At 38.6% G+C, this 22,559-nt stretch overlaps 1 protein-coding gene across 1 annotated transcript; it reads left to right on the top strand.

The window, feature by feature from the left end:
- Positions 1–9,120: 9,120 nt before the first annotated feature.
- On the top strand, positions 9,121–11,076 carry ppp1r3c2a (protein phosphatase 1 regulatory subunit 3C2, duplicate a). The gene is made up of 3 exons (XM_079448144.1): positions 9,121–9,286; positions 9,452–9,502; positions 9,657–11,076. Exons 2-3 carry the CDS (start codon positions 9,489–9,491, stop codon positions 10,648–10,650), a joined length of 1,008 nt encoding a protein of 335 aa, XP_079304270.1. The 5' UTR covers positions 9,121–9,286; positions 9,452–9,488; the 3' UTR covers positions 10,651–11,076.
- The last annotated feature ends 11,483 nt before the right edge of the window (positions 11,077–22,559 follow it).

Below are 22,559 nucleotides of genomic sequence, written 5' to 3'. Positions count from 1 at the left end.
TGTGTGAATGTTATCATTTTATGAATGTTAAAAACAACACAAAAATACTAAGAAATGAATGTGCAGATTATGTAATGCTGTCTAAAGCAGCAGAGAATATTTAACAGTAATGTTTAACCGTTACCCTATTTTATTTACAAAATGAGTGTGCTGGCTCTCACCAAAACCCGGTCCTTAAGTCTCAACCCATTTTTATTTATTCTACAGCCGTGGCTTTGCCACGAGCACACAGATCCATGGAATACTGAGTTCTTTTACACCCAAGAGAGACGAACTACAAATTTCACAGTCTTTTTCTCAAAGGAAAATGGCCTGCGAGATTGGAAAGAAAACTCATCTCGCATTGCCAGCAGCCCTGTGGTGGAAGGTCAGGTCTCAGCCGAAGCAATCCCGGAGACTCCATCCGGCTCATCATCCCCAAACGCACTCCCCAAATAAGGATCGGTCCACCGCCAACGCGGTTTATCTGGGCAATGACCGCAATCATCATGACGGGGAACGAAGGAAAAAAAACGTACTTACGAATCCAATTACTCAAAGAATACTTTCTTTCGGGAGGTCAAAGGTTGAAAGTGAGCCCGGCTTGTGGTGGTATCAAAGTGGACGATATTCATTCCTTGAGCCAATTGCATTTTAAAGCCTGGAGCGCTTCAGAATACTATTGCTCTAGGTGAACGATCACTCGACACGCTTGTCTTGCCACTTATATATATGAATCATTGTATTCGGCCTTTGGACGGTCCGTACATTTATCTACATTTGTCAGATATAATGTCCACACCTAATTGGTCCGGCCTGCTAAAAGGGAACAGCAACAAAAGAATGACTCATAGCCAATATATCTTTGGCCAGCGAGAACATGGTTAGGTTTGAGAACACATTACCTCTTAGAACCCCTTGCCACGTATTTACATCATCAATGACTTATAATGCATAGCGACTTAAAACAGGGCAAATGCACCTCATTCTAAATGTTCCCAGGGTACCAGGAGTTTATTTGTGCTCTATGGTTGCATTTCAGCCTGATATGTGCCTGCATAAGAACGTTCTGAGATGAATTCCACGCTTTCAAAAGCACGCTTTCTTTTTTCCTTTGCCATGTCTTGACCTGGCTGTCAGAGTGTATCGACCCGATGGAAAAGCATGTCCGGGCGCTGCCTGCAACGGCTGTGATTGCACGGCTACAATCATGATTGGCATGTTAAGGACACTACACCTCCTGCTGTTCAGTTCATAGATCACGTCTGCTTAGTTTTAAAAGGCTACACGTTTTAGATGTACTGCAAGTCGCAAAAAGTATTTATTAAAAGTTTATTACGTATGATAGTTTAATAACGTTCTTTGCTCTGATGAACACGGAGATAGATATTTGAACACAGTTCTTGGCCATCATTGACTACCATAGTAGGAATACTTTATTCTATAGAACACAAAAGAAGAAGAGTTTTTGTAAGAATGTAGGAAAGCAAACTGTTCTGGGGCACTTTTGACTACCATTGAAATTCTTCCTACTACGGTAGTCAAAATAGGCCGATGTTTTATTTTTGGGTGAACTGTCCCTATAACTCAACCTTTTGTTATCCCTTTATGTAGAACACAAACAACAAAATAAACATACTGCTCCAAAATAATGCATAATGTGCTAAAGGTTTTGTTGAACTGATCGCTTCTATTGTTCTGCCTTTAACATTTAGTCATACAGCAGATGCTTTTATGCAATGTTGATGTCGCTTTTTGGCATCCTGCGACCGAGAAGAGTCTTCATTCCACGAGCAACACCAAAGGATACATTCCTTTATTTACAAGCAAACCGTTTGCTTTGGAAAACAGACAGGTCCTCTGGCATCTTCCCCAATTTGGTTTCCACAGGAGCCCCTTGTGGAGCTCCTTTAGGAGACTCTTAATGGATCAACAGCTGTGCTGTAGCAGTTCCTCATTTAGATCACTTAGTGCCTGTCTTCACTCTCGGCTCTCCGAGTGCAGCGCTGTGAAGCCCATCCTCGCGTTCCTGTCTCCTGCCCCCTGACCTGATTGCCAAACTTTTGTAAATAGTGGGAAGTAAATTAGATTATTTTTCATCTGTCATGTTCATATACATGCGGTAATGAGGACACCGTCTAACACATTCCCCGCCCAACTCCTGGTGCAAAGCCCGTCATTGAAGAGTAGGATCAGTTTAGCTGGTTTATACCATAAATTGGGTGTGTTTTGGTGAAGTGGCACTAATGATGCCTGGTCGGGTTTAGTCTACAGTATGTCATATATTACACTATGGTACGTGTGCAGTTTAGACGGGTGTTTTGTTTGTTTTGCTTCACAGACATGTCATTTGTCTAAATTATCAGCTAATTACTTATTAGAATAAAACGTTATCTGTTTCTAATTGTTCCCAAGTATAAAATACTTTTTCATTTAATTTTTAGCAGATGTTTCTAATAAGGGGAGATACAAAATATATAATTGAGATACAAAAATTAATGAATACAAAGTGCACAGAAGAAGCAAATGACAAAAGACCAAAACGCAAGCAAAACGACTCAAAAACATCCACACCAAAGAATAAAGATTCATGTTAAAACCAATTTCTGCTCTGTAGCACTTTGCGCTCCGCTTTTACCTCCGAGCGCCTGAGTCAAGGGCCGTACCGCTTCCCTCCTGTTGCTGTGCAGGACCTTTTGTCCCCTACAGTACCTTTCACAGCCCTTTAACAAAAGCCCAAGGTAGCACTCAATGGCAGTCACCCACCAGGCACAAGAGAAGTGCCTTTAGAAAGCGCTTTCACACGTTTCCAACAGCAAATTGGTGAAACTTCACTTCCTCTTTGATTTTATCCTTCCTCCGGTCCAACCTCACAATCAAATGAATGTCTGGACTAGAAGTTGTTTAAAACCATCGTAAACATCATATCCACCGGCACTCGGTACCATATACGCATAAAAAGTTATTACCTACCATACGGCTGCCAAAGTCTGATTAAGACATTTCTCACTTCATCAGAAGTCCATATGTTGTTGTGTAAACGGGTTTATGTATATTATTATCAGTCCAATAATATCTTAATGAGCATTTGTAAGTTGAAGTTTGCTTACAAGAAGCAGCTGGAAAGCTTCCCTCGAATCTCAGTCCCCAACGCACATCCCTCTCATTTCTCAAGCAATTAAGTTCTGCATTATTTAAAAGCGACGGAATGCAATTTTGATGATATCATTTCAAATCAAGATGAAATCTTGGGTCCCTCCGGTTTGAAGGAAATGTGTTTTGCAATAATCTCATTACCTTTTCCTTTAACCCTTTGAAATCGCTTTGAATGAAAGCGAGCTGAAAATATAGGATGAAACAACCAAGTCACACTTCGGAGCTTTAGCTGCGTAGATTGAAAAAAGGAAAGTTCACGACTCCCAGCTGAGCGCTAAACTTTACTTGCTAATTTATAATTTAGCTGACGCTTTCATCCGAAGTAATTTACTGTACACTTATTACACGGAACTCCCAGGAAGCAAACTGAGGTTAAGTGCTTTGCTCAAGGGCACAATGGTTCATTGATTTCCTCTCGCAGGGTTTGAACCTACAACCCTTCTGTAACCACCCAGATCATTAACAGCTAAGACTTTGCTAAATCTTCGGACCTAACATTGCGTTTCCCATCCCCTGTGCTGTTTTCTCACAAAACACAACCCATACACAATGATGTAAGATTTACTTTCCTCTGAAGAGAAACGAGCGGACAGCTGTCAGTGTTTAGTAAAGAGTGGGAGAGGATGAGCTGTGATTTCCCAGAGTGCTCTGCTAACGTGCTAATGAAAGCCAAATTCTAAATGGTTTGCAAATGAAAGCGAGTGATGGAAACACTTTACAGAAAAGGCCTATCCATGAAGCCTTTAAAGGAATAGTTGACCCAAAAATGACATTTCCGTTTACTTTGTTCTAATGAACACGAAAGAAGATATTTTGAAGAATGTGGACATCCAACCAGTTCTGGGGCACCATTGACTTCCATAGTAGTGGTTTTATTGTACTATGGCACTCAACAGCGCCCCAGATTCTTCCAAATTTTTGGAACAGAACAACAAAACATATACAGATTTGGACAGTAAATGTTTCTTTTTTGGGTCAACTATCCTCTTAACAAAGTAAGTTATATAAACAGTTTTGCTCCTGATAATCCCACGATTTATTTTTTGGAAAACGAACGTCATGTCTTTGAAGTCGTAGTGTCTGTTAAAATAATAGAAAGTAGTTTTTTCTCTGAACGTCATTAAGATGTTGTTGGCAAAAAATCTTATTTTGTTGACATGCTATGTAACCAGGTTTACTAACTCCTATATCTTTCCCCGGAAAACAAGAGATTATCATAGTTAACTAATTTTTATTGTCTTCCGTGTATTTTCAGTTTGAACATCTGAATCTAGGGCGGAAGGTTATTACATGTAAAAGACAGCGGAGAACCAGCAGCAGTAAAATGTAAAGACAGTAAAATATTAACAAGACGGAACTGTTGAAAACTATTAGTTTTTATAAAAATCAAACCAAGTTTCTGAAGCAGTGTGGTGAACGCTGTACAGCTTGCATTAGTCTACTGTTTATACATAGCCGTGAACATTTGAATTCAGCTCATGCTGTTACTGTGAAAACATATTGATGCCGATTCTGCACCACAACGTCGGATTCACTTTTCACAGGATGCTAAAAATCAATCAACTCATTCATCGGACCCGTTGTCTAAAAGTCATTTTACAGTATAACCCAGTTTATCCTCCGGTGAGGGATCAATTTGCCTATTAGTTCAAAAAGCGAAAGCAATTTAAAAACATCTAAAGAGGCTTTATAATAATCACCGGTTGTAATCCCTCTTATTTCATGTCAATATACTGCACCGAATAAATAAACGGACTGTATTTAGTTTAAATGATTTTATGAGAGACTATGTTGTTATTTCCAAGACATGAAATGAGCCCATCGGTTAGAAAATTGGCTGCGATGGACAACGATCAGTCAGAGGTCATTATACAAAGAATGCCACGACTGACAAATCATTATCAAGCAAACTTGCTGGGAAGTAAACAAGAATATACTGTAAGATCTTACACGTTCAATTTGAGGAATAAGGCAGTCAAAACTCTGCTTCCTATGCTGCAGTGCAGATTGAAATTTACCTGATGCTTTGCTGCCATCTCATGGTGACACACGGGTATGTTCTAGATGTGAATGACGCAGATCCACAGATTAATTTAAATGGGTTGGGTGGATTAATGTTTGCTTTAAGAAACAAAGAGGTTGCATAATCCGACCCAAACTTGAGCACAAAGCACATTCCATATTTAGGAGTGAAAGCAAGAATTATGAGTCAATTATTTTAAGTAGGCTACATACTTTGTACAAATTCGTGTTACAGGAAAAACTGGTATACCACTGGGAAAGTTTATGAGGACTTGCTTGAGGAAATGTAGTGCAAGACAGTTATGCGAGGCATGCAGAAAATAAACATGCATATTTTACACTTTAAAGGTGCCGTGTGTCATTTTGTGGAGGGTCTATTGACAGAAATGCAATATTAGATACATAAATGTCGTCAGAGGTTTATAAAGACCTTACATACAGTAATGAAGAGTTGTTTTTATTATCTTAGAAAAAGCCACTTCTATCAACATACACTTACACAGATTCCCTTACCTGCACTGTAAAAAAAATCTGTAGAAATTACAGTATTTATGGCAGCAGTATGCCAGGAATTTACATTTGTGTAATTTTTCTGGCACCAGTTTGTTCAGAGATAAATACAAAAAGCTTTCATTAAAAAACTATAAAATAACAGCCTCGTGCAAAGCATTCTGGGAACCAAAATTAGAAGAAAAAAACTGAAAAGGGTTTATGTGGATTTCTGGTTCACCGAATGCTTTGCATGAGGCTTTTTTTTCCGTAAAGATAAAGACTTGTTAATGTTTAATATTCATTTTTCTTTTAACAAACTGTTGCCAATAAATAAGATTCATATAAATCTACAGTAAGTTACTGGCAACTAGCTGCATAACTACAGCAAAAACGTTTACAGTGTGGAATTCATGTTGTACAGTAGCCTTAAACGGACAAACCACACTACAGAACGCATTTTGTAGTGTGCACTTATTTGTCACTTTCCTTTTGAGATCTTCCTTACATCTCCAATTTACTGTCATGGCATCTGCTTGTGCCTGGAGTAGTTCCATCCGCTGTTAAAACGGTGTGTGAAACGAAGGCCGCTGAGAGCCGTGCCGCAGTCACACTAATATGTTTGTCATTTCAGTGACATGACATGAACTCGATGGACAGCATTAACCTTCTCATGTCTCTCCTGCAGCCTAACTGGAAACGTGAAAACAATCAAAGTGTGCACAAAGGTTCGGCACCTGCACAGATCAATGCAGAGATTAGCAGTGGAATTGGAGAGCAGAGATGGTGACATTTGCTTTACCAGCGCTGCCAATAAATGAGAATTCCCAGATAACGCTCTACCTGTTGAGCAGAATTGATCACCTGAGTTTGCTGAGGCAATTCCTATTGATTCTATTCAATCAGTGGGCATGCAGTGGTTTTACAGACTAAAATGATAGATTCACTGACGGCTGCACAGCCAATTACCGCTTCGATTTTGTGTGTGGGTTCCTGTGCTATATTTTTCTTAAAGAATGCTGCAGGAAGGTGGGACGCATCGGCCAGTATACACTCTGCACTGAATTAAACAAGTAAACCAAAACCACACACTGTAAGTTCAGGGGCAAATAACTTAAAAACCTAACAACCCTATTTTAGTAAAATGTCTGTGCTATATTTTCTTGTAAATGCCACCTGATTTTATTTGATATCTAATTTAATGACATTCGAACATTTTTAGGCGTAGTGCCCGAATCATTTTAAGGGCCACTGCATATGTTTACACACAATATAATCACAATTTATCACACTTCATCACAGCTTTTGTTGCCATTCAGTGCATGTTAAATTATGTAAAAGCATTAAGAAAGAGTTATTTCTCATTTGTCATATGGATGCAAATGGGATCATGATGACAGAAATCATTAAAGGTGACTGAACTTGTTGGATGAGAACTCTGGGCTTCACACCCGCTTAAAAGATCCACCTAATCTTCTCCTTCGATTCATGATACGTGCATAAAAAATGTACACACCTACTGATGTTAATGTTTTGTTTTGTTGTCAAGACGAATTGTGCTGTTAGGTCAAATGTCTTCGTTATGAGCAAAGCTGGTGAAAAACGACAAAATTGTGTGCGTTTTATGCTAAACACGTTGACAAAAACAGTTGGACGATTACGCAGAAGAAATCTCTACAACAAACTTAAAGGCGACCATTCCTGTGTTAGCCTCAATGGCCTCCAAATGAGAACTACTGTGCAAAGTTTCTTTTCTAGTTTTGAAAAATCAATCCTGAACTATTGGTGCTTTAAAAAAATGTTAAACGCTGCTAGAAAAATAGCAACGCATCAAAAGACTTTCACATTGAACCATTTTTGCTGCCGTTTAGGAACCAATTCTTAAATCGTTTCCTTTCTTGAATTTTCCATAAATATGGTAAGCACACCGATCTGTGGTTTAGCCCATTGAAAGTTCACCCAAAAATAAATATTCTGTTATTATTTACTAACCCTTTTGTCATTTCAAACCTGTATAACCGCAGCACACAAAAGAAGATATTTTGAAAAACGTTGTTAACTGGACCCCATTCACTTGCATTGGTTTTGTGTCTATAAAATAGAAATAAATGGGGTCCAGTGCTGTTCGTTTTGAGATACGCAGGAATGAGAAGAGGGTGAGTTAGTTGGGTGAACTTTCAATTTAGATAATTAATAATAAAGCTAGGCTTTATTTCCTTGAATCTGATTTTCTCACATCCATCATTTAAACCTCAATTAAAAAACAGAAATGCAGCAGTATTTATGATATTTTTCATTATTTCAACTCAGTCTGCAACAATGACTGTTTTAAAGCTACAGCTATGAATCCTGAGTGATGTAACAGCATTCCTCTTGTAACACCCAAGTGAAATTGGACAGAAAACACACCTATGACAGACACGCAAGAATTTCAGGGTGGTGGATTATTTCTATTTGTCAGACACAGACGTTTCATTGACAAGCTCAGAAATGTACATTTTCTTTAGTTGTACAAAGTCTGCACTTTCGAGATAGAGTATATTCTTTACTCCTGTCAAGAATGAACTCCATGGCAAAAATATGGCATATAAATCTCATTTAAATATAGCTAACATAAGAATTTAAAGCAAGATTTGCTGCCTAGGATGTCACTTAACCCTTTCATGCATGAATTAAACTGGCAACAATGCCATCAAACCCCATGCGCATGCAAGAAATTACTTAGAAAAGCTGTCCACTGACTTCTTTTTGCTAAAGGTTTTAAGAGTGATATCTGCATTGGATCGGAACATGAAACTTAATTATTATATAACCAAAAAACCTAACCAGTTTCCACAAACCGCAGAGAAACAATACAACAATTCTGAGCAATTATCGAGAATCATCATGGTGCGTTCACTTTTCCAGGGTGGAGATCTGCGTTATAGGGATTTATTTGTGTGCGTGTGTAATATAACCTATTTAGAATAATTGATTGGTTGACACTATAGTCCAAACTATTTATGTAATGCTTTTAAAATAATACATTGTGTGTGAAAATCCAGGCCTATTGTCATGAGGAATGCCAAGTGCCAAAAGTAGTCCCAATTATGGTGAAGGAATTCTTTTTACATACTATGTACATATATGGCCTTGCATTACATCAATCAATAATAAAATTAATATATTGATTTCTTTTGAAAATCGTTTTTATGTCCCTGTTACCCATTGAATAAAAATGCTATTTTTATTCTGACTCTGTATGGTGCATATGATAAACACGGTACTGGAGAGCTTGTGTAGCCTATACAACGTCAAGCAAAAATCACAAAAATGTACAAAAAGAACATGCGGTTTTGACTTAAACAGCCATTTCAATTACACGAATAGCACGTCATTCATCTAGTACATGTTGTGCTTTGAGCGACGAACATATGACTAAAAGACTAAGCCCCTCCCCGTGAACGCGCTTTAAAACTCACGGGCAGCAACCCAGAGACAGACATTTAGTTTGAACGAAGGTTTCAGAAAGAAAGATTAAATGGATTATAGGTGATGTTTACTCTGCATAGTTTTTTTGGGAATAAAAAAAATCACACATCGAGTGCATTTCTACATTGAAGTTGGTGGATAATCCATTTAAGTTCATCTGTTGATCGAGGTGAGTTCAAACGCGTATTCTGCAGGTTTTCAAACAAAACGAACAATGTGTTATATGTAAACGATGTGCTTACCTAACTCGTGTTGAATTAACTGCAGTATAAATGTGAAATACAGGATTTGTGCTTTTACTTGTTACTTAAACTTGTTTCTTTTTCGTTTACAGCTCACAAAAGACTGACTTTTCACCTGAAAAAACAAATATGAGCAGCACAAAGTAAGTTTAACTGTTCAAAACAATTGACTATTTATGTCATTATAAACATTGGTTTTGGCTAGTCACAGATACTGCGTGTTTTAAGCTATTCTTACAGTATTACACGTATTTGTCAGTTGCATAATTTAGTCTTTTATTTTCTTCTTCTTCGCAGAATATACGGATATAGCGGGTATTCTTCGCCGAAGTTTGTTATGCCAGTGGATCTAGCCATGCATGCGCAGACAAACCCACGGGTGTCTCGCCTGCTCGGCATATCCACTTTCAGCCCCTCTGCACTCAACATGCCCTCCCAGGAGCTCCACTCCTCCAGACCTTCGACCCCGTCTCCAACATCTTCTCTCTCTTCGTTTAGTTCTGCCAGTTTGATCTCCTCGTTCTCTCCTCCGGGCAGAGTATCGCCGCGAAGAAAAAAGCGCGTGGTGTTCGCGGACGATAAAGGGCTCTCTCTCACATCCGTGCGCATCTTCAACACAAACCCCCCAGAGAAGGAAGCCGAAGAAGCGCCGCACCCTGAAGAAAAAGTGAAAGTTGCGGAAAGGCCTTCCACGCAGACCGGGAAGATCCGCGTAAAGCTTGGCTTTCCACAGCCGTGCCCGGACCGCGCGAGTCTGATGGAAAACCTCGTGCAGTTGGAGAGCTGCACCGTGACCGAGAAGACTCTGAGCGGGTCGGTGCGCGTCTGTAAAGTAATGTTCGATAAGACTGTCTTCATTCACATAACTTTCGATTCGTGGCGATCCCGACAAAACATCGCCTGCACGTACGTGAAGGAACAGAGGGGGGCTTTGGAATCGGACTTGTTTGCTTTTAATATCCCCCTGCCATCCGAGATGGACCCGGCAAAGCAAGTGGAGTTCTTAGTGGTCTTCCAATCCGACAAGACCGGTGAGCAGCGGTTGGACAATAACAAAGGTAAAAACTACCAGATATCCGTGGAAAACGTCACATCTGAATTTAGCCGCGTCTTTACGCCAAGCAGACGGAGCTTTGTTCTGCCGAGTCCTCAGCGTCTCGTGGTGTGGCCTGTGACCAGAAGCCATGACCTGCACATTGCGAGATACCAGCCGTGCAAAGGCCCACCTTACACACAGCGTATGTTACACAGGTCCTGGGGGAGTATGACCAACGTCACTGGACTGTGTTAATGGGGTGCAAAAGTGCGATCTAAATGTCTACTTGAACTTTATTAGTATGGACTGTACTTACAGATGCAACTATGTGAGCAAATGATGTATCCCATATTGCCTTCTGTTTTGCTTATGCTGCTATTCTATCCTGAATAAGAAATATGAATGTTTTGCTCTTATATGCTGTACTGTATATATGCTAATGCACTTAATATTTTTTTTATTTGCACGTCAGACATTTCTTTCCCAAGAATGCAAAGCTTTTAAGGGAACCAAAGGGCTTTCCCTATTACACGCTGTTTTATAATTTCCCCAAAGATCGTATTGGTGATAATGTGTACATTTATTATAAAATACGAAAATGTAGATGTTTGTATATATGTTTATACAATTATGTATTTATTTTGAACTCTTCATTAAAATGAAAAGTAATTCCTCATTTTTAAACAGATGTTGTGTGAATTGCTTGAGAAAAACAAGGTCATTCTGTCATAAATACATTGGACAACATTGTTGCAATAACAAACATAAGCTCTCGCCCAAGGCCTTAACATGCCTTAGCTGGTCTCGGAATTTAATGTATTATATGCAGACACACCTGAAGTCTTTTATCTAGCTGAAACCGCACCTAGCCACCTGCGATACAATTTCCTTGCAGAATGTTTCCCATGTTGTCATGGACCTACAGGTAAATAATCTCAACATTCATAGAAGTCAACAGCACAACCAGACATCCGGAGAGATGTCATACAGTATAATAGTTTTGAACATTGCACCTGACAATAACAATTTTATTTTCCACACATCAGATGTCAACTAGAATTCTTGTTGTTCTCACGTAATGCGGTCTCATGTGTCAATGTAATATCTTTGCAGGGGAACACCAAAACAATTTCTGTCATATAGTTTATAATAACTGACATATAAACAGTATTTTCATGTGGAAATATATATTTATTCCAAACATAACATTGATTTAAAATCTCCTTAAATTTGCAAATCCTTTCACACTGGTAACACTTTGGTTATTTTTTGCAATGAGCCACAAAGACAATACAAAATGAAGCTGTCTGTTATTTATCTTCATATTTTTTCCACCAAAGACGTGATTAAAATTCCCAAATAACACATGAACTGAAACCAAATGACAGTTTTGATATCACCATCTGACAAATGAGCACATTTAAAAAATTATTTGTAATTTTCACTTTAAACTTATTTAATTGAACTTAAAAATATTAGTTAACAATTTTGCATCAAATTTATGTCATAACTAATATTTTAACGTTGAATTAACTTAAGTTGAAACAACAAATACATTTTTGTATTTTTGTACAGTGCATCCGGAAAGTATTCACAGCGCTTTACTTTTTCCAAATTTTGTCATATTACAGCCTTACTCCAAAATTGATTCACTACCCCATAATGACAATGTGAAAGAAGTTTGTTTGAAATCTTTGCAAATTTATTAAAAATAAAATACGAAAAAAGCACATTTACATAAGTATTCACAGCCTTTGCTCAATACTTTGTTGAAGCACCTTTGACACCAATAACAGCCTCAAGTCTTTTTGGGTATGATGCTACAAGCTTGTCACACCTATTTTTGGACAGTTTCTCCCATTCGTCTTTGCAAGATATCTCCAGCTCCATCAGGTTGGATGGAGAGCGTCGTTGCACAGCCATTTTCTGATCTCTCCAGGGATGTTCAATCGGGTTCCAGTCTGGGCCACTCAAGGACATTCACAAAGTAGCCACTCCTTTGTTATCTTGGCTGTGTGCTTAGGGTCATTGTCCTATTGGAAGATGAACCGTCACCCCAGTCTGGGGTCCAAAGTGCTCTGGAGCAGGTTTTCATCGAGGATGTCTCTGTACATGGCTGCATTTATCTTTCCCTCGATCCCGACTAGTCTCCCAGTTCCTGCCACTGAAAATCATCCCCACAGCATGATGATGGTATTGGCCAGGTGATGAGCGGTGCCGGGTTTCCTTCAGACATGACACTTGCCATTCAGGCCAAAGAAATCAATCTTTGTTTCATCAGACCAGAGAATTTAGTTTCTCATGATCTGAGAGTCCTTCAGGCGGGCTGTCATGTGCCTTTTACTGAGGAGTGGCTTCCGTCTGGCCCGATTGGTGGAGTGCTGCAGAGATGCTTGTTCTTCTGGAAGGTTCTCCTCTCTCCGCAGAGACATGCTGGAGCTCAGTCAGAGTTACCATCAGGTTCTTGGTCACCTCCCTGTCTAAGGCCCTTCTCCCCCCGATCGCTCAGTTTGGCCGGGCGGGCAGCTATAGAGAGAGTCCTGATGGTTCCAAACTTCTTCCATTTATGGAAGATGGAGGCCACTGTGCTCATTGGGACCTTCAATGCTGCAGACATTTTTCTGTACCCTTCCCCAGATCTGTGCCTCTACAATCCTGTCCTCTACAGACAATTCCTTGGACTTCATGGCTTGGTTTGTGCTCTGACATGCATTGTTAACTTTGGGACCTTATATAGACAGGTGTGTGCCTTTCCAAATCATGTCCTATCAACTGAAATTACCACAGGTGGACTCCAATCAAGTTGTCGAAATATCTCAAGGAAAATCAGTAAGATCAGTGGAAACAGGATGCACCTGAGCTCAATTTTGAGTGTCATGGCAAAGGCTGTGAATACTTATGTACATGTCCTTTTTTCGTTTTTATTTTTAATACATTTGCAAAGATTTCAAACAAACTTCTTTCACATTGTCATTATGAGGTATTGTTTGTAGGATTTTGAGGAAAATAATACATTGAATCCATTTTGGAGTAAGGCTGTAACGTGACAAAATGTGGAAAATGTGAAGCGATGTGAATACTTTCCAGATGCACTGTAGATGTGGCATTAGTGACTAAGAAAACTGATTCACGTTTTAATAAACCAAGTTAAGATAAGGCTCCATTAAGGTGAAAGTTGGGAATGTAAAGTGTTAGGGTTAGTAAAACATCACGTTGGTCATCTGAATGTTTTATGTATAGTATAATGTTGTGTATTTCCTCACACATTAAGGCATACACACTCATTCATGTACTCCTCATGAACTAAAAAATATTTCTCACATGACTCTTCCCTCCTTCACATTCTTTCATTTGCTACATGGGCTGTGCTGAGGCAATATTAGATGACAAGATACCAAAGGCACTAAAGTTTGTGTCTGAATTGTGTGAATTGAGTTTTGGGCGAGTGATACGTTTTTTGTGATTTGTTCAGCAGAGGAGTGACTGAAATGCGCTTTTAGGCGTGAGAGTTCGTCATACCAACCGGTCCTTTGTATTTCAGAAAGTCTCTTTTGAAAACTGGTTTACAATTGTAACGATGTCAATCGCAAACCTGTTTTAACTGAACAGCCTGTACTGTATATCCACAACCTCATTTCACCCCTAACTGTTTCTAAATCAAATCCTCTTCCGGTTATCCACTATCCACTTGGTTTGGCACCAACACATATTACAAAAAATAAAAGTAGTTGGGATTAACAGAAAATACGAATACATGCACTTTATAAAAGTCTCTACATTTATTTGGTCGTATACAACTATTCATTTTTTAGCCCACTGAAATGACACCATGGGAACCAAACTCTATACTACAGACTGGTCCATTGTCCAACTAGGATCGTTGTCCCTGGCCTCGTAATGAGAGGGTCCCATTATGGTCCCCTATGGTATAGCACAGTCATTAGGTTGGGGAGAGAGTGTGCCCACCCAAGCCGCATGAATTTAAGCAATGGCCCTGTGTACAACTAATGAGCATTTTGGTTTTGGTGCTCATGCGATCTTCCGAAGTAAATGCACATTGAGGTGCATCTCGATTGCTATCAGAACAATTCAGTTGTTATGTTGTCAAAGCCTTGCAAACTTTAAAATAAGTGGCTCACAGAAAAGCAGACTTTTAAGTGGACTTCACTATGACTCAGTCTTACAGAAATGACAGGGCTTGCTAAGCACCCGTTGGCCTTCATAACTGGTGGCACAGATCACACTCCTACCAATCCGGTCTCCTATCATTAAACGTAATGGAGTTCTTAGAAAGGACTTAGATCTAGCAATGCATCATAGGCTATAACAAAGGCTAAACACTGAAGATAAATCCTGATCAATATAGTTACTTCTTTTCTAGTTTTTTTTTATCTTTTTAGTTAAATAACATATTCGAATGGTTTAAGAAAGAAAAGATCATTCTGAATGGGTTTTTTAGTCTGAGAATAAAAAAACTATTAAAACACAATATAGGGAATGTGATACTAAAGTACTGATATTACTTAAAGTAAAAGAATGTTGTTAAATGACCCTCATTCACTTGCATGGTTTTGATGTTCATACAATAGACGTGAATGGAGTACAGTGCTGTTCGTTTACAAACTTTCTTTGAAATATCTTGTTTTCTGTTCTGCAAAAGAAAGTCAAAAGACAATAGGCTACGTAAATAATGACAGAAGTTTCATTTTTGAGTGAATTATCGCTTTAAGTACAAACTTAAGTAATTCTATTAATGGTGCCTAGCACAGTTGAGTACACTTAGAGCTTGTTGCGTTTAAGTTTTAAATAAATAGTGTGTGAAAATAGAAATAGAAGTTTATTTCAATGCACTTTTCTTTCACCTTGGTCAATACCCAATATTAAGTATTGATTAATTTCCCCTAAAAATCACATTATATAACATACAAGAACTATAAAAACGAATTATGGTCTTCATATGCAGTCGAGGAGAGCCTGAAAAATAAATTTTTCCTCTCCTACATACTGGGAATTTGTGGGGCCAGCCCACCCGGGCTGAAGCAATATTACGTAAACAGATACCGCAGGCACCTGAGTAAGAGGTTTCAGGCAGATCTCGTGAAATTGAGAGATGAGATGGGTGGGTAAAAACTCATTCTCACTCATTTCTCCACCTGATTTCATGACATGTTTCATGATCTGTTCAGTCTGTGGGAGTGAGACAAGCACTGTGGAATGCGCTCACATCTGTGGGATCCAGTCATTCATTCTCTCCTTCGTCATCAGATGGGATTCATGAATTCTCAAGGTGTCTCCCCTCCCAACCATGGTAATGATGTCAGAAGCGAACCTGTTCTATCTCCTAGCAACCTGTATCAACTGCTTCATTCTACCCCATACATTATATGGTGTTTCCTCACGCTGTGAACTTAGACAATAAACTCTCATAAAACATACCTTACTTGTTTTTTTATTTTTCCATCAACAATACAACAAGAGAATTTTGTGATGTCTTTTATCACATCTCATATAGCTAAGGCTTAGTCACTCTCAAAAACCACGGAAACATCATGGCAGTAAATATTTTAATAATAAAACATATAATATGTTAACACAAAAACAATTTAAACATACTTGTATTCTCTACCTTACACACCGCCTAATTATATTATAGGAATGAATTATTCATGAATATTTAGCTTTTTCTGTCAAAATGTTTATTATCATAACGTCACGATTTGTCTTAAAGCATTATACGTTGTAATTTAAACCGCGTAAAATATTCTGATAATAAAATAATTAATAATAAAAAAAGTTGCTTAGGCAGCATGGCTTTGCATTTTTAAACAACCACACTATGGGATCGACAGTTTTAAATCGTTACGGTAATGAGAATTTTGAAGGCTTTTTTATAAAATATTTTACAATTTGTGTTAAACTGTCAGTAAGTTTAGAAATTGATGCTTTTGAAGATGTAATACCTTGTTTTGTTGTAATTTTTTATAGCTATAATTTGAATACTCGTAAAATTAAATATTACATTTTAGACTAAATTTGGCAAAACAACAGCTTATTTGTCCATAATGAAATATTTGTTTCATTGCAATTAAAATTAAATTAATTTCATCACATCTCATTTTTTATTTGATCTTTGCCCTTACCTGACCATTTTGTCTCTTCTTAAAGAATTAAACTAACTAAACTTAACAACTATTATTGTCAAAATCTGTTGAATGTCTGAATATGAGTGTAACATCTGTAATTCATATAAATTGATATTATTTGTTTGACACAATAAATATTCAACCGATTTATGTTATATATCACTTAAAATGTAATTTTCTATAACATTATATTGTAGTATTGAACGCCTGAGATTTGAACAAGTGTAAAATATATGATAAATATTACACAATAAACGATAAATCGTCAAACCCAGAAACATATAAAATTGCCTGTTGTTAAAGTAACACCCACACACAAAAGGGATTTGTGGCTGTAGGGAGTAAGGTCAAAGGTGGGAAAAAACATCACATAGTATGCCTCTCACAACTGAGCATGATATGACTCATATTCATATAATGACATCTTTGTACCAGCTGATCCTCATGCCCAACAGCACAGAATCCTTTGTAACCGCAAATGTCAACACACTCATTTTGTGCAACTGATTTCTTAGACAAGTTACATCTTATTTCTTTTCACAGTAAATAAGGTTTCAAAACATCCTGACCGAAAATCATAAAATACATACAACAGCAAGGCAAAAGTGGCTGTAACAGAATGACGAAAGAACTTTGAAAGGATGCAGATCCTCAGTTTTCTGCATTGATAAAAGCCTCTTTACAAGTATTTTTGAGAATCTGGTCCCTAGATATGTTTCTTCCACTCAACAAACTGCAGGTTTTAGGTATAATTTATTAACAAGCATACACATCCAAAAATGATTTGAGTTACACCCTGGAGTCTAATACTTAGTTTGTTTAAATCTCTACCCCTGAACGGTCACAAAGAGTGATGCAAGCATCAATAATATACATCTTAAACATGTTAGACATCCACAGTTTCTCTTTCCCTATATCACCCCTCATTGTACAGTTACGATAACCAACATAAGCCTTCATATAATCCTTATAGCTAAGAGTAAAATACGCTGTCAGTAACTTACACAAAATAGGACTTAGATATGTAATCTTTATTGCTTATCTTTAACTTTTTTTACAGTAGCAGTATAGGGTCTTAGGTTTGATAAAATATGCAAGTTGCATCAGATAAAAGTTTCTTTCTGATGTAGGCCTGTTAATGTTGAAAAAAACCAAGATCCTTTAATCCGTGTTCAAGCCTCAAACAGTTCAGCGTGATGCTTATTAGCACGTAACACCACCTTGCACCATAGTTACGGGTCATAATAGATTATGACATATTTTTTACGAGCCTGTCAATCAAAATGGCAGACAATAAAAAAGTCTAGCGCAACCTCTGACAGAAGTATATACAAGCACCAATTACAGAGATATGTTGTGTTTGATCTCATCTACACTCATTGCACCACAGCTAACATTAAAGTCACACCTCTTCACATTTCTGACCACTTCTTTATCACATTAAACAGGCTCCTTCCTAAACGCACTACACCTACACCACCAACAGTTTATGTTAGCCAAAACTTTTCTCTCTCTCCCCTAGCACCCACTCTGCTAAAGTGACATTGACTCTTCCCTCAAACTTTGCATCTCTAGATGCTGACACTGCCACCGACACCTTATGCTCTACTCTTACATTTTGTCTAGATAACCTCTGTCCTCCAGACCAGCTCGCGCCACCCCCTACTGCCCTTGGCTGTCTGACATTCTCCGTGAACAATGGAGTACAGTCAGGGCTGCTGAAAGGAAATCGTCCAAGACCAAGAATCCTGCTGCCTTAAGTGACAACTTGTCAATACTCTCCTCTTTTTCTGCTACTGTTACCACAGCTAAAACATCTTTCTATACTACCAAGGTGAGCAATGCACCTAACACTCGGCAGCTTTTCAAGACATTTAACTTTGCGCCCCCTACTCCCCCCTCACCCACTTCCTCTTTGACTGCTGAGGCCTTCGCTGACTTTTCCAAAAATGTTCAGCATCTCAGACCTCGGTACACACCTCACCTCAAACATTGAACTCTTTTGCCCCATTTACTGACACTGTCACCAGACTTCTCTTCAGCCACCCCACCACCTGTCCCCTTGACCCAATCCCCTCCCATCTCATTCAGGCAAAATCCAGCATACTGAAACACATCATCAACACCTCCCTGCTCACCGGCACTTTTCCATCTACATTCAAACAGGCTTAAGTCACGCCCACACTTAAGAAACCCAAATTGAACTCCTCTACTACAGACAGTTACTGACTTGTCTCTCTCCTTCCATTTTTTGCGAAACTGCCCTTTCAAGAGTTTTTCAACCGGGTGTCTTCCTTCTTATCCCAGAATAAACTACTTGACAACAAGCAGTCTGACTTCAAAACACTCCTCTGAGACTGCACTGCTATCGGTCACAGAAGCACTGCGGCTAGCCAAGGCAGAATCTAAATGGTCTGTCCTGATTCTGCTAGACTTAACTGCAGCGTTTAACACTGTCAATAACCATACAATAGGGGTTGAGGGATCATGTGATTTTGACACTGTATATTTAAGAAGAGGCTGTTCCAAAAGAGCTGCTCACGGGACGGATGTCATTCCCACCCGGTTCAGCAGGATTCTCTCACACTCACAGGTAAAGCCTAATGTTACATAGATTTCAGTGCGCTGTGCTTCAACACGCAGATCTTTTAATATTTAAGGCTATTTTTGTACTTGATCTCCATTAAATAAAATATGAAATAGACAGAATAAATACAAAAGTTTCTCATATTGGCTGCCGTGTCACTGAGGTGCTGCGTTTGTAAGTCCGCTATGATAAAGCGTCTGCTGCATTAGGCTAATAAATATATTGACGTTGTTCTAAAGTCATAGGCCATCATAAAAAACTCTACACATTTTTTCTGTTGTTTCATCAATTAGTGCACATGACACTTTCACTTGACTTGTTGTAAATGCAAGGAAAGTTTACCACCTACCACCTACCTCACACTTAAATCTATTTTATTTTAGTTGCTCTTGTGCAATACATTAACAACAGTTTATTTGTATTTGTTTATATTTATACTATATATTTAGAGGCTCTTTGTGGGAGTTCCGCCATTCTCTGACACCCTGCACGCACACAAGAGTGTGTTACGGCGCACACCCATCAAATCCCATCGCAAAAATTGAATTCCCACGCACTTATTTATTTATCAATAATAATTCAGTTTTATCGCATAAAAGTAGACTTTAAAGTAGAAGTTGTTCAACCCCTACCAGATAATCAAGCCTGTCATCACTAGGAATCTCAGGCACCCCTCTCAGCTGGTTCAAATCCTAACTCTCCGGCAGATCCTTCAGGGTGTCATGGAGGGGCTCGCTGTCGCTTTTCAACTTTGACAAAACAGTATTTAATAATTTATTAAAAAGCACAGTGTTTTTTTTCATTTAGTGAAAAACTGAGAATTTGGAGATTTAACGTTTCAGCAGGACAGGCGCGATATACAAATCTTACATATGGCTGTCAAAGACTTGGAATGAAGGTAACAAATTGTACCTACTTTTATGGTACATCTGGTTGATTTGTTGACTTGACATCCAGCAGTCACGATGCACTTGCAAATGAAAACCCTGGAAAAACATGTAAAAAATGTGGTGTAAGCAACATCTGACAGATTTATCATCAAGTAATTCTTTAGCTGGACATTGAATAAATGCGATGAAAAGATACGAACCACATTTTGGTATCATTTTCTTTTTCACGGTACTCTCCTCTGTACTACATGGGACAGGGGAACCATTGTAAGGACCGATCCACCAGAGATAAAGCAATATTGGGTGACCAGGATTCATGTATGAATGGTGCGAATCGAGTTACAGAATAATGAAAGGTGAGGAAAGCCTTTCTTTGTTAACTTCAGCCTTGATTGAACGATGATTCTGTGGTTTGTTTTTCCCAGTGGATTGATGCAAGCAGACTTGGAATGCTCTTGTTCTCCAGGCTGGAAGTTGCTTGGGAGTTTCTCACGTGATTGCATTCCTAAGCATTTCTAAGGTGTCTCCATTTTAAATAGGCATACGTTATATAATTGTGTCAAAAGCAACCCAGGTCTGTGTGAGGGGGCTGAAACCAATAACTCATATTCAGGATGGCATTGCTGTCATAGGCCTCCACCAATGACTGCACATTCTTACCAACAAACATATTATCACGACGCATTATGTGAAATACAGATCCCTAGCCTAACATCGTGAAATATTAAGTTGTCTTTGAGAAAACAATGTTTGGAGATAATATTGTTGTACATTATATTACAGTTGAAATGCTGAGGGTGTTCCCTCGGTTTCTCCGAATTCCCCAAAGGCTTCAGGCATTATTCTAACACATCTTGTTCTTTGTGATCGAGATTCCTTGAAAGAGACTTCTCAGTAGGCTACGCAATTCTATGAAAACAAACCCTCTCCCGTGTTGAGGCTCGTAACTGGATACCACGTGGGAATTCGGCGCTTTATTACTGACACAAACTGAAAGGGAAACAATTGTAAAGCGGCTCTTTTTTCTTGGAATGTCCTGTAAGACATGAACTTGTTCTCTGGCGCACAAACTGTTATTTTGTCCTGTTGACATCCAATGTGTCCTCCTAGTAGTTTAACAAGTAACGTTACTTTACTCACGTGCTGATGACAGCAAACAAAGCGGGTGAATTCGGGCCACCTGTGCACATGGCACTTCAGCACAAACGCCTATTTATACACCACAACCCCCAGTTTCACCGGGTCGCGGACGAGCTAAAATAGCGCTATGTTGTGAAAACGTGTTATTAAAGTAACTAATACATTTGCCAAGACAAAAGCACGAACTCTTTCCGCGGCCGTGGCAGCAGGTTGAGAGGCTTTAAGCGGAGCTGCGCAGTCCAATGCGCGCATGACATCGAAGTACCGCGAGAGCGATTCAACGCCAGTAGTCTCGGGGTACTCGAACGTCACAAGGTTGTCGGTTTGCGCAGCGCTGCATGGAGTAGAACATACTTATTGTCAGAATCAATACTTTACCAAAGAAAAGGGTTAATAATGTTACACGAAGCAAAAGCCTAAATCAAGTTATATATTAATAAAGAAGAAATGGACGATTCACAAAGCAAGTTAAAATATTGAGGTCTACTGCATTGGCACTGAAGACGTTTGAATGATTTATTGTGCCTTGCAATACTGAAAAGTTAGAACTTGTAGCAAAACTGCACAGTTCAAAGTCCCATCAGCATCTCTTTTGTGGGTGCGTGTGCCATTACATGACTCCGTACATTCTTATTGAATTCCCCACTACTTTATTGTTATGATCAATGTGTTCATGTAGAAATGAAAACTATTTTAATCTATATTTTAATTAACAATGTTTATAGAAATGCAACTCATTTCTATTATTAGTTTGTTAATTATAATCATGACGATTAAGACAACGCATTTTCCTGTTTGGACGCATCGATAGAAGAGTTTATATTTGCCGATGACCAAACTGAAGAAGAGTCACCATGACGCAGAGGCCGTTGCTAGGGAACACATTTTTCATCTGTTATAGTTTGCCTCACCTTCTGCTTTGTTGTGGGACGTAATACATGCTTTATTCTGTGAGAGAGGCATCCTCTCCACCTTTTATATGATAAACTCATACGTTCACCCAGCTTTGGAATGTCACTGACGCATTTAAAATGGTTCTTTATATAGTTTATACTCTTTTAAATGTCTATTTAAAATGGCTAAATTCACAATGTTTTGATTGGCACCACTGGATTGCAAGCTGGTAAACAATCATACAAGGTTTATGATCCTTTTAAGGTAATAAAGGCCGAATAGTATTTGCTTTTGAATGTATCCTATTGGTTTGAGGTTACAATAGAAGGGAGCCGGTTTAATGCATGGAATTGATACAGTATATCTTTTGTTTTGTTATATCTTGCACTATATGTTACTTTAAAATATTTAGGTTTTTGTCTTTAAATGCTTTCTGATAACAGAACTAAATCTGGTATTTTGCCATGGCATTCGGAGAAACAAACAATTGCATTCACAGTTGAACAACTT

This window comes from Barbatula barbatula (genome assembly GCF_947034865.1).
Source record: "Barbatula barbatula genome assembly, chromosome: 24".
In the NCBI taxonomy this organism is placed as follows: domain Eukaryota; kingdom Metazoa; phylum Chordata; class Actinopteri; order Cypriniformes; family Nemacheilidae; genus Barbatula; species Barbatula barbatula.
This window is presented reverse-complemented; position numbering and strand designations above follow the sequence as displayed.